General features: G+C 48.5%; 1 protein-coding gene across 9 annotated transcripts in view; it reads left to right on the forward strand.

Annotated features, from left to right (window-relative positions):
* The window catches only part of LOC137346878 (uncharacterized), a 398647-nt gene that overhangs the window by 286504 nt on the left and 98312 nt on the right, over positions 1-13831 (forward strand). For all 9 annotated transcript variants that reach the window (XM_068010837.1, XM_068010836.1, XM_068010841.1 and 6 more), the window contains one exon: positions 9537-9629. In XM_068010837.1, the coding sequence (XP_067866938.1) occupies positions 9537-9629 (93 nt within the window). The remainder of the gene's footprint in view (positions 1-9536; positions 9630-13831) is intronic.

Below are 13831 nucleotides of genomic sequence, written 5' to 3' on the forward strand. Positions count from 1 at the left end.
ATATTTTCATATCAGGATGGTGTGTGACTCAGAGGGGAACTTGCAAGTGGTAGTGTTTCCATGCACTTGCTGCCCTTGTTCTTCTAAGCAGTGGAAGTCGTGGTTTTGGAAGGTGTTGTAGAAGAAGCTTTTGCAAGTTGCTGTACTGCATCTTAGATGGTACACATTCCTGCCACCGTGTGGCGAAGGGAATGAATGTTTAAAGTGGTGGATGGGGTGCCGATCAAGTAGGCTGCTTTGTCCTGGATGCTGTTGAGCTTCTTGAGTGTTGTTGGTACTGCATTCACCCAGGAAAGTGGAGATACTCCATCACACTCCTGACTTGTGCCTTTTAGATGGTGGAAAGGCTTTAGGGAGTCAGAAGTTGAGTTGCTCACTGCAAAATACCCTGCCTCTGAATTCCTTTTGAAGCCACAGTATCGAACTGGTCCAGTTAAGTTTATGTTCAATGGTAACCCCACGGATGTTGATGGTGGCGGATTCAGCAATGGTAGTCCCATTGAATGTCAAGGGGAGTTGGTCAGGTTCTCTGTCGGAGATAGATGGTCCTTGCTTGGCACTTCTGTGACATGAATGTTACTATCCGCTTATCAGCCCAAGCCTGAATGTTATTCAGGTCTTAACTGTGAGCGGGTACATTATCTGAGGAGTTGTGAATGGAACTGAACCAAATGGAACAGCCAATTCTGACCTTATGGAGGGAAGGTCATTGATGAAGCAGCCAAAAGTGATTGGGCCTAGGTCACTGACCTGAGGAACTCCTGGGCTGAGATGATTAGCATCCAAACAACCACAGCCTAATTCCTTTGTGCTAGGTATGACTCCAGCCAATGGAGAGCTTTCCCCCTGATTCCCATGGACTTGAATTGTACAATGGCTCCTTGATGCTCTACTCAGTCAAATGGTGCCTTGATGTCAAGGGCAGGGACGCTCAGCTCACCTCATCTCTGGAATCCAGCTCTTTTGTCCATGTCTAGAACAAGACTGTAATGAGGTCTGGATCCAAATGATCCTGGCAGAACTTAAACTGAGCATCAGTCATCAGGTTATTGGTAAGTGTTGTTTGATAGCAGTCAACGACACCTTCCATCGCTTTTCTGATGTTTGAGAGTAGATTGATGGGGCGGTAGTTGGCCAAATTGGAATTTGTCCTGATTTTTGAGGACAGAACATACCTGGGCAATTTTCCACTTTGTTGGTCAGATGCAACTATTGTAGCTGTACTGGAACAGCTTGGCCAGAAGTTTACAGCACTACAGCTGGGATGTTGGCGGGCCGATCAACATCCTGAGGGTTACCATTAACCAGAAACTGAACTGGACTAGCCATATAAATACTGTGGCTACAAGGGCAGGTCAGAGGCAGGGAATTCTGCAGCAAGTATCTCACCTCCCGACTCCCCAAAACCTGTCCACCATCCACAAGGCACAAGTCAGGAGTAAGATTAAATACTTTCCCCTTGCCTGAATGAGTGCAGCTTATACACCACACAATAAGCTTGACACCATCCAGGACTAAGTAGCCTGCTTGATTGGCCGCCCCCCCACTCCCCGCATCCGCCGCCACCTTAAATATTCATTACCTCCACCACTGGCACACAATGGCAGTCATATGTAACATCTACAAAATGCACTGCAGCAACTTACTATGGCTCCTTCAGCAGCACCTTCCAAACCTGTGACCTCTACCACCTAGAAGAACAAGAGCAGCAGATGCATGGGAACACCATCGCCTGCAAGTTCCCCTGTAAATCATGCACCATCCTGACTTGGAAATATATTGCAGCTCCTTCACTGTCGCTTGGTCAAAATTCTGGAACTCCCTTCCTAACAGTTCACTCAGAGAGTGGGAAACAGCGAGAGCGGAGCGGCACGTAAAGAGCCTGGGAGAGAGCGAGAGTTCACTGAGAGCGGGAAACAGTGAGAACGGAGCAGAGCATAAAGAGACCATAGAACCATAGAAAAATTATGACATAGAAGGAAGCCATTCAGCTCTTCGTATCCGTGCCGGCTGAGAAGAAAAAAAATAGAGACAAGCCGCCCAATCTAATCTCACCTTCCAGCACCTGGTCCATTGCCTTGCCGGTTACAGCACTTCACCTGAATTGAGGGTTTCTGCCTCCACCACCATTCCTGGCAGTGAATTCCAGACACCCACCACCCTCTGGGTGAAAAGGTTTTTCCTCGTGTCCCCTCTAATCCTTCTACCAATCACCTTAAATCTGTGTCCCCTGGTAATTTACCTCTCCGCTAGGGGAAACAGGTCCTTCCTGTCTACTCTATCTAGGCCCCTCATAATTTTGTACACCTCAATTAAGTCACCCCTCAGCCTCCTGTTCTAACGAAAACAATGCTAGCCTATCCAATTTTTCTTCATAGCTGCAACTTTCAAGCCCTGACAAAATTCTTATAAATCTCCTCTGTAATCTCTCCAGAGCAATTATGTCCTTTCTGTAATGTGACCAGAACTGTACGCAATACACCAACTGTGGTCCAACCAGCGTTTTATACAGTTCCAGCATTACATCCCTGCTTTTAAATTCTATAACGGGGGAGAGAGAGAGCAAACGTTCACTCAGAGAGCGGGATACAGCGAGAGCGGAGTAGACAGGAGTCCAGGCGCGCCAGAGTTTCAAAACAAAGTGAACAGTGACATCACAGGAAAGCTGTAAGGTGATTGGTTGCTGAGTAACTGCTGATAGGGAGTATCAGTAAATAGCTGGGTGAGTACACTACTGTTAGGGTGCATGTGTAAATAGCTGGGTTATAGCATCTCACCAACTGAGACTAAAAAAGAGTATAAATTAAATATTAATAATAAGGAACAATTGAGTAGCTGGTGAGTATTTTTTTTTGAGTAAGGTTTATTTTAACTAGTGAACTGTATTGATTTTTAGTAAGATTTATCAGTACTAGTAAGGTTTTATGAATAATTCTAAGGTGTTGTAGTATTGGTAAGGTTTTTTTTTAGCAGTAGCAAAGGGTCAAATAATAAATAAAGGAATGGCAGGGGCGCTTCAACCTCGAGAGTACACCTCCTGTGCTATGTGGGAGCTCCAGGATGCTTCCCGTATCCTAGAGATCCATTTGTGCAGGAAGCATTGTCAATTGCGGCAGCTTGAGCTCCAAGTTTTGAAACTTGAGTGGCAGCTGGCGACACTGCAGTGCATTCATGAGGATGAGAACTACATGGATAGCACGTTTATAGATGTGGTCACCCCACAGCTTAAGGGTATGCAGGGAGAGAGGGAATGGGTGACCACCAGGCGGTCAAAAAGAATCAGGCAGGTAGTGCAGGAGACCCCTGAGTGCATCTCACTCTCCAACAGGTATTCAGTTCTGAATACTGCGGACAATGATGCTTCACCTGGGGAGTGCAGCCAGAGCCAAGTCCTTGGCACCACAAGTGGCTCAGCTGCACAGGTGGGTACAGGGAAGACTGGAAGAGCCATAGTGATAGGTGATTCAATAGTCAGGGGAAAAGATGGGCATTTCTGTGGCCGCAGACATGAATCCAGGATGGTGTGTTGCCTCGCTGGTGTGGGTCAAGGATGTCACTGAGCAGCTGCAGAGCATCCTGAAGCGGGAGGGTGAACAGCCAGCAGTCGTGGTCCACATCGGAACCAACGACATAGGTAGAAAAAGGGATGTGGTCCTGCAGTCAGAATTTAGGGAGCTAGGTAAGAAATTAGCAAGCAGGACCTCAAAAGTAGTCATCTCCGGATTACTCCCAGTGCCACGCGCAAGTGTGTATAGAAATAGAAGGATAAGACAGATAAATGCATGACTGGAAAGATGGCGCAGGAGAGAGGGCTTTAGATTCCTGGGAATTGGGACGGCTCTGGGGAAGATGGGACCCGTACAGGCCGAACGGGTTGCATTTGAACAGATCCGGGACTGAGTTCCTTACAGGACATTTTGCTTGTGCTGTTGGGGAAGGTTTAAACTAGTTTGGCAGGGGGATGGGGACCTGAGGGTAGACTCAGTTGGGACAAAATCAGAAATGAAAATGGAAGGCAAAAATTAATGGATGAGTCTGAAAGACAGAGGAAACAAAGGTTAGAATATTTTAAAAAGAGTTTGGCAGTGCTCAAGGGTATCTATTTCAATGCAAGGAGTATAACAAATAAAGCAGATGAGCTGAGGGCACAGATAGACATGCGGCAGTATGATATCATAGCTATTACAGAAACATGGCTTCTTAAGGAGGGACAGGAATGGCAGTGATAGGGAGGGGGATAAGAAAGAGGGGGTGTGGCAATTTTGGTCAAGGAAACTATTACAGCTGTGAGGATATGTTGGAAGGTTCATCAAAAAGGCTATATGGATTGAGCTAAGGAACAAAAAAGGGGCAATCACATTGCTGGGAGTGTACTATAGACCCCCAAACAGTCAGAAGGAGATAGAAGAGCAGATTTGTAGGCAAACCTCTGAGAAATGCAAGAACATAGGGCAGTAACAGTAGGGGATTTTAACTACTCCAATATTAACTGGGATAGTTTTAGTGTGAAAGGAATTGAGGGAGCAGAATTCTTGAGGTGCATTCAGGAGAACTTTTTTGCCCATTATGTAGCAAGTCCAACAAGACAGGGCGCAGTTTTAGACTGACTTTTAGGAAATGAAGATGGGCAGGTGAAAGGAGTGGCAGTGGGAGAGCATTTTGGTGGTAATGATCATAATTCAGTCAGTTTTAACATAATTATGGAAAAGGACAGAGATAGAACAGGAGTTAGAGTTCTCAATTGGGGCAAGGCCAATTTTACTAAACTGAGGAGTGATTTAGTGAAAGTGGACTGGAAACAGCTATTTGAAGGTAAATCAGTGTCAGAGCAGTGGGAGGCATTCAAAGGGGAGATTCAAGGGGTTCAGAGTAAACATGCTGCCACAAAGAAAAAGGGTGAGATGGCCAAATCTAGAGCCCCATGGGTGTCAAGGAGCTTACAGGGTAAGATAAGGCAGCAAAGGAAAGCTTATGTCCAACACCAAGAGCTCAATACTACAGAAAGCCGGGAGGAGTATAGAAAGTGCAGAGGTGAAATCAAAAAGGAAATTAGGAAAGCAAAGAGAGGGCATAAAAGAATATTGGCAAGCAAAATCAAGATGAACCCAAAGATGTTTTATCAATACATTAAGAGTGAGAGAGTAGAAGTGTCACTGACCTGAAACGTTAACTCTGCTTCTCTCTCCACAGATGCTGCCAGACCTGCTGAGTATTTCCAGCATTTCTTGTTTTTATTGCTAATGTTGTACCTCTGTTTAAAAAGGGAGCGACGGATTGCCCGAATAATTACTAGCCAGTCGGTCTAACCTGAGTAGTGGGAAAATTATTGGCATCTATTCTGGGAGACAGGATAAACTGTCACTTAGAAAGGCACAGGTTAATCAAGTATAGTCAGCATGGATTTGTTAAGGAAAGATCTTGTTTGACCAACTTGATTGAATTTTTTGAAGAAGTAACAGGGAAGATAGATGAGGGTAGTGCAGTTGATGTGGTCTACGTGGATTTTAGCAAAGCTTTTGACAAGGTCCCACATGGCAGACTGGTTAAAAAAATAAAATCTCATGGGATCCAGGGAAATGCAGCAAGGTGGATATAAAATTGTCTCAGTGGCAGGAAACAAAGGGTAATTGTTGACGAGTGTTTTAGCAACTGGAGGCTGTTTCCAGTGGCGTTCCGCAGGGCTCAGTACTGGGTCTCCTGCTTTTTGTGGTATATATTAACAATTTGGACGTAAATGTAGGGGGCATGATCAAGAAGTCTGCAGACAACACAAAGATTGACCGTGTGGTAGATAGCGAGGAGGATAGCTGTAGGCTGCAGGAAGATATTGATGGTCTGGTCAGATGGACGGAAAAGTGGCAAATGGAATCCAGCCTGGAGAAGTGTGAGGTGATGCATTTGGGGAGGTCAAACAAGGCAAAGGGATTACACAAATAATGGGAAAATGTAAAGGAAGTGAAGGACCTTGGAGTGAGTGTCCACGGATCCCTTAAGGTAGCAGGACAGGTCAATAAGATGGTTAAGAAGACATATGAAATCCTTTCCTTTATTAGCCGAGGTATAGAATATAAGAGCAGGGAGGTTATGCTCGAACTGCATAACTCATTGGTTAGGCCACAACCTGAGTACTGTGTGCAGTTCTGGTCACCTCATTAAAGAAAGGATGTAATTGCACTAGAGAGCATACAGAGGAGATTTACGAGGATGTTGCCAGGACTGGAAAAATGCAGCTATGAGGAAAGATTGGATAGGCTGGGGTTGTTCTCCTTGGAACAGAGAAGGCTGAGGGGAGATCTGATTGAAATGTACAAAATTTTGAGGGGCCTGGATAGAATGAAGGTGAAGGGTCTATTCACCTGAGCAGAGAGGTCAGTGACGAGGGGGCATGGAGCTAAAGTTATTGGTAGAAAAATTAGAGGGGAGATGAGGAAAAACTTTTTCACCCAGAGGGTGGTGGGGGTCTGTAACTCACTGCCTGAAAGGGTAGTTGAGGCAGAAACCCTTAACTCAGTCAAAAGGAGTCTGGATATGCACCTCAAATCCCATAATCTGCAGGGCTACGGACCAAATGCTGGGAGGTGGGATTAGAATAGGTGGATCGTCTTCAGCTGGCACAGACACAATAGGCCAAGTGGCCTCTTTCTGTGTCTTCAACTTTTTATGATTCTATTATTTCTATAACAGCAGCTCACCACCTCCTGCCCAAGGGCAATCGAGGATGGTCAATAAACGCTGGCCTTGCCAGCGACTCTCACATCCCAAGGAGAAACACTGTTCCAGTGTATCCTGTGTATTCAGCCATTTCTTGATATCATGTGGAAACTGTGAACAAGGATATACAAAAAATGGAGCTCAAAACACAGTGTGTTTAAAAAAATTTTTTTTTTTATTTCCAAAATATACTTTATTCATAAAAATCTGTAAAAATTACATTGCCAAACAGTTTCCAAACAGCACCAAAAAATACAAACATTGCAAAGGAGATCAGTTTCCTTCAATACTGTCATGAGTTTCTTCCCAACCCTTCCGTTTCACAATTGTCATGTCAATTACAGTTTTACATTTACAGCAATTGAGAATATTAACGATACAGTTCGAGGGGTTTCCCATGGATCCAGCCCCTCAGTCCAGCTTGGTGGGGGAACCTTACACAGTGGTCTTTCCCCATTGAGCCTTTGCTGCGGCTGCCCCAAGCTTTAGTGCGTCCCTCAGCACGTAGTCCTGGACCTTGGAATGTGCCAGTCTGCAACATTCGGTGGTGGACAACTCTTTGCGCTGGAAGACCAGCAAGTTTCGGGCAGACCAAAGGGCGTCTTTCACCGAATTGATAGTCCTCCAGCAGCAGTTGATGTTTGTCTCGGTGTGCGTCCCTGGGAACAGCCCGTAGAGCACAGACTCCTGTGTTACAGAGCTGCTTGGGATGAACCTTGACAAAAACCACTGCATCTCTTTCCACACCTGCTTTGCAAAGGCACATTCCAGGAGGAGGTGGGCGGCCGTCTCTTCCCCACCACAGCCAACGCGGGGGCACTGTGCGGAGGGGGCGAGACTTCGGGTGTGCATGAAGGATCTGACGGGGAGGGCCCTTCTCACCACCAGCCAAGCTACGTCTTGGTGCTTGTTTGAAAGTTCTGGTGATGAGGCATTCCGCCAAATGACTTTGACGGTCTGCTCGGGGAACCATCCGACAGGATCCACCGTTTCCTTTTCCCGTAAGGCCTTGAGGACATTCCGTGCAGACCACTGCCTGATGGACCGGTGGTCAAAGGTGTTTTCCCGCAGAAACTGCTCCACGAAGGATAGGTGGTACGGCACGGTCCAACTGCATGGAGCGTTCCGCGGCAATGTGACCAGGCCCATCCTTCGCAACACCTGGGACAGATAGAACCTCAGCACGTAGTGACACTTGGAGTTTGCGTACTGGGGGTCTACACACAGCTTGATGCAGCCGCACACGAAGGTGGTCATCAGGATGAGGGCCGCGTTGGGTACATTTTTCCCGCCCTTGTCCAGAGATTTGAACATCGTGTCCCTCCGGACCCGGTCCATTTTAGATCCCCAGACGAAGCGGAAAATGGCTCGGGTGACTGCCACGGCGCAGGAGTGGGGTATGGGCCAGACCTGCGCCACGTAGAGCAACAACGTGAGCGCCTCGCACCTGATGACCAGGTTCTTACCCACAATGGAGAGAGATCGCTGCCCCCACATGCCCAACTTTTGTCGTACCTTGGCTACTCGCTCCTCCCATGTTTTGGTGCACGCCCCGGCCCTTCCGAACCATATCCCCAGCACCTTCAGGTAATCTGACCTGACGGTGAAGGGGACAAAGGATCGGTCAGCCCAGTTGCCAAAGAACATGGCCTCGCTCTTGCCGTGGTTAACTTTGGCTCCCGAGGCCAGTTCGAACTGGTCGCAGATGCTCATCAGTCTGCGCACGGACAGCGGATCCGAGCAGAAAACGGCGACGTCATCCATGTACAGGGAGGTTTTGACCTGAGTGCCTCCGCTGCCTGGGATTGTCACCCCTCTTATGCTCGCATCCTTCCTAATAGACTCAGCAAAGGGTTCAATACAGCAAACAAACAAGACCGGGGACAGAGGGCAGCCCTGTCTGACTCCAGATTTGATCGGGAAACTTTCCGATTCCCACCCGTTGATTGAGACTGCGCTACTGATGTTTGTGTAGAGCAGTTGGATCCAATTGCAGATTCCCTCCCCAAACCCCATTTTGGAAAGCACGTCCATCATGTAGGTGTGCGATATCCTGTCAAAAGCCTTCTCCTGGTCCAGGCTGATGAGGCAGGTGTCCACCCTCCTGTCCCGTACGTAGGCGATCGTATCCCTGAGTAGCGCGAGACTATCAGAGATCTTCCTGCCGGGTACAGTACAGGTCTGATCGGGGTGAATCACCAACTCCAGAGCAGACTTGACTCGACTGGCTATGACTTTGGACAAAACAGTGTGTTTAAAATTAAACCCTGTTACCATAAGACCAGGTAAAGATAGTAACAGACCCCTAGACACATTGCTCACCTGGTCGTAACAAAACACTTTTACACTCAAGGCGTGGCAGAGGTTTAGACCTCTGTTCCTCAAATGACAATTGATGCAAGGTCAATTGTTAATTTTAAATCTGAGTTTGATATATTTTTGTTAACCAAAGGGCTATTGGGCCAAAGCAGGGATTTGACGTTAGTTCACAGATCAGCCATGATCTCATTGAATGCTTCAACAGAATCAAGGGGATAAATGGCCTACTATGTTCTTATGTTCCTTCCTATGTTCCTCAGTTCCTCACAGCTTACTTTCCCACTTAGCTTTGTATCACCAGCAAAGTAGAATACATTGATATAGATTGTAAATCATTGATCTGGATTGTAAAAAACTGAGGTCCAACTAATCCAACCAATATACACACTACTAAACTAATGGTGTGATATCATAAGAAAAATACCCAAGCTGATGTTTGGTGTTTGCTAGTTCTATGAGTGGATTAAATTTACAAACAGGTTCTGATCTTCTTTATATTCATACAGGAGCGGGACCTTCGCTATGATATGCAAAGGAAGGCAGAGGAACAGATCAGCCAGTTACAGGTTGAAATGAGGCAGATGATGCAACAAAGGAAGGTAATGAGAAACTGGGAAGCAATACAGCTTTCAGACAAATGGCCTTCAATTTCTATTCATAGCATAAAATTGCCCTCAAGTCCTACAGATATAGGGCAACATTTTATGGGGCCTGTGGTGACGGGCTGGGAGATGTGGGGGGTAGATAAAATGGCATTGAACGAGGTACCCAACGTTGCCCTGCCCCCATGCCATTTTGTTTGTAGCATGGCAGACAGGAAATCTGCTGGGAGGCCAATTGTGCCACTTAAGTAGCCCATTAAGGGCCGCCTCCTGCCTCTGCTGTCATTTAGCCAACATCAGAGGGGCCGCCGCCAAGTGGAACACCACAAGATGAAACTCCAGGCGGGCACGGGTTGGGGGGGCCCACCTACCCGGCCACTCTGGGGCCCACAGAAGGCCTCCTCGGTGGCAATGGCTGGCCTCATATGCAACCCCCTTGCCCTCACCAACCCCACACAATCGTCACGGTCTGCCCGCCCGATTGGCCAAAGTGAGCCCCAACCCAACCACCCTTGTATGGTGGTCGGCATCCATCATCGCCATCTGCAGTTTCAGCAGTGACCACCCCTCCTGGTGGTGCTGCTGGCACTGAGGAACTACCAGACTGATGATTGGCTGCAGCTGTTGGAGACAGGTGGCCGTCCTTCAAGGAGACAGCAGCCCAAATAGCGGGCAGGCAATTAACTGTCCGCCATTGAATGTGGCCAGGGTTCTGACAAATGGCCGAGGCAGGGTCCCCAGCCCCCACCCCATCACCGCTTTCTGGCCCATTGCCGGGTCCCCCACTGCCAGAATAAAATCCAGCCCTATGGAGTATGCTATGACCAAGGTGGAGGAGTGCACTGTTTATTCTAGTTTCACTTCTCCACAGGTCACAACATATATTTAAATTTTTTCCCACTTACTGATGCAGTCAATCATAGACTCTATTTTTATCCCAGAATAAAACACACCAACCAGGTTTCTTATAATAAAAACAAAAGTATCAGTTTATTATAGAACAAGTCTTAACATGTCATGAAGTAAGGCATAAACACACAGATTGAAATATTAAAGTTCCCTTAGCCCCTCACACTCTCACACCCATAACACTGGTTAACCAGAAATATAAAGGAACTTTTGTTTTTAGAGTTCTATTACAAAAAAAATTTGGGCTGTCTATTTGCTCATTCTTGAAGAAACAGCAGATGAGATATGTTTGGCTGGATTCTATAGGCCCAACTCCGAAATCGGGCTGCACGTCGCGGAGCCATCATGATCCTAAGCACGGTGGCTCATCAGCATGCCTGGGTCAGGCCGCCACCCCAATGACATGGAGGGGGCAGGCTGGCTGACGCCATATACGGCGTCAGCTGATGAGTCAGCAGGTGCTGGTGCCATATTTAAATGGCAGCCAGCCCTGCAGTCAGTCAGAATCCATTTAAAACCCTTGGTGCTGGAGCTGACAAGCCAGCACAGGAGCTGTTAATCCGCATGTGGAAACGAAGACCCCAGCAAGGCACAGGAGATGGCAGAGGAGCGAGGAAGTGTGGCCGCACGGTTCAGCGATGCCTCCTTGCTCACTTTCCTCCAGGCTGCACGGGCAAGGCGGGAGGTCCTTTTCCCCAGCCATGGTAAGAAGGAGCCCTCCGGCCGGACCAAGCAAGCCTGGATGGAGATTGCAGAAGAGAAAGCTGCTGTGGGGTCACCCACCGAGACTGGGTCCAGTGCAGCAAGAGGATGAACAATCTCATGCGCACGGCAAAAGTAAGTGGCACTATTTTTAGCGGCCCCCATCTGACCTGGGTTTGCCCACACAGAGTGGCACATGGGTGCCATTGCCATGTCAGACAGGGAGGTCGGGTGGGGAGGATTGTTGCCACATGGATGGCTGCATGTGGGAAAGAACCCACCCTCATTTGCACCCCAAAGCATGGAACCTACATGACAGGCTGAGTCCATATGACACACTGATTGTTCCCCACCTTTAGTTGTAGCGCCCCTGTTGTGAAAAGTGTCATGTTGTTGTATGGCAATGTTATACATCTGCATCCTTGCTCTTCCGGGCAAAGAGAGTGCACAATGTGAGGGAGTCCTCCAGGACTGGCGGAGAGGTGCCGGACATCCAACCACTATCCCAGGCTGAGGAGCAGGCCCTCAAGCTGCGTGGCGATCAGTGAGGACGTTCCATTTCAGACATGGAACTTGGGTTGCGGGTGAACATACATCTCTTTGACAAACACAATGATTATTCAAAACATTTCATTTGTGGACACAATGCTGTCATATTTGTGATACGTACAGCAATGAATCTAAAACTGTGCTCTTCACATTGTATCTTGCAGGGCGACACTCCGAGGTGGCATCAGAGGCCGCGGAGACTGCCAGCACCTCTGGGGAGGAGACAATCTCAGAGGACACAGCATCCCATGACACTCCCACACCTTCCACCAGCGCAGAGACACTCAGCTCAGTAACAATCCGCTCGGCTTTAGAGTCTGGGTCACAAGCTGGTGAGAGACCACACGCGTGCCCAGACAGCTGGCTGAGGCTGAGACAGCCAAGGCCTCTGACAGTCGGAGGACTGTAGGTGGCCAGGCCCATGCTAAGCCCCAGGTTGATGATGACCCTCTGGTGTCGACAGCACAGACATGCTGGAGTTGCAGGGAGAGGTAAGGCAACAACTGGCGGTGATGCCACAGGCCTTGCACAGCCATGAGCGGATGATGGGGGAGTCCATCCTGGCCATGACAGCTGCCATGTCCCAGGCAAATGAGCGCATAGCTTCCTTCATGGAGAGGATGGTGACCCTCATTGTGAGCCACATTCCACAGATGCGTACTGACCTGCAAACCCTTGCCTCGGCCATGAGTTGGATGCAGCAGTGGCTCGGCGAGAGAGGGACCAGGGGCCTGGAGAGTGTCTCTGCTCCGAGTCCTTCTCAGGAGAGCAGTGAGGTTCCTACGAGCCTTGAGAGGGAGGAGGCAAGTCAGCGGTCCATATCTGGGGTCTCCCCTCAGGATGATTCCAATGTGGACATCGGCTCCTCAGCCTCTCCGCCGGTGAGTCCAGCTCCAGCAGCCACAACATCTGAGGAGAGCCCTCCAGACCTCATGCACCCAGAGGACAACTGCCCAAGTCATCCAAAGCCAAAGGGCATCCTGATCAGCAGCCTGCCTCCAGTCAAGATGCTAGCACAGAGGTTGCATTGCGAAGGAGCACTCACAAACAGTTAAAAATGACACCATGACACATATACGTGTCACCCGTGATAACCCATATGTATTAATTCCTTCTCAATAAATGTGATTTTCTAACAGGTGTCTCCCTGTTACTGTGTGAATGAAGCATGCCAGCATGTGCAGACTATGTCTCCTCTCATTACATCATTGACCTGAGACAAATGCCAATGTATGGAAAAACATAATCACATGCCAATATGCATGATGTGGCACTGCACGGATGCAGTCACATGGGCAATGGCGCAGTCATCTGCTGCGAGTAATGGTGGAGACACAGATGTCACAGATGCAGAAAACTGCCTACCAGATGAAATGATGTGTGACATGGGGAGCATATTCTGCACCTCGGGGATAGTGGAAGGCATTGCCGAGCATCCCTTGCTCTGCTCGCTCTGTCTGCGATGCCTCGATGATCTTCGCCCTCACATGCGCCTATGCTGCTGCACCTCCTCTGTGTCCTCATCATCTGAGGATGTCTCCTGCTCCCATCTCTCGTCATCCTACAAGGCGTCCCCCCTCTGTATTGCAAAGTTGTGCAGAGCACAGCATACAGCAACGATGCACGCAACCCTTTCTGGTGAGTACTGTCGGGCTCCACCCGATCTATTCAGGCTGCGGAAGCGCATCTTCAGCTTGCCAATGGCCTGCTCGATGGCAGCTTGTGTCGAGGTATGGCAGGTGTTGTATCTCTCCTGTGCATCGTTGGTGGGGTTTCTCACCAGCGTCAGGAGTCATGTCTGCAAAGGGTAGCCCTTGTCCCCAAGAATACACCCCTGAATCTGAGCCAGTGCAGTGAAGGGCATTGGCACCGGGAACTGGCGCAGGATAAATGAGTCATGGCAGCTGCTTGGAAAGCGGGTACACAGTTTTTTTTTATTCATTCATGGGATGTGGGCGTCACTGGCCAGGCCAGCATTTATTGCCCATCCCTAATTGCCCTTGAGAAGGTGGTGGTGAGCTGCCTTCTTGAACCGCTGC

This window comes from Heterodontus francisci, chromosome 30 (genome assembly GCF_036365525.1).
Source record: "Heterodontus francisci isolate sHetFra1 chromosome 30, sHetFra1.hap1, whole genome shotgun sequence".
NCBI lineage: Eukaryota > Metazoa > Chordata > Chondrichthyes > Heterodontiformes > Heterodontidae > Heterodontus > Heterodontus francisci.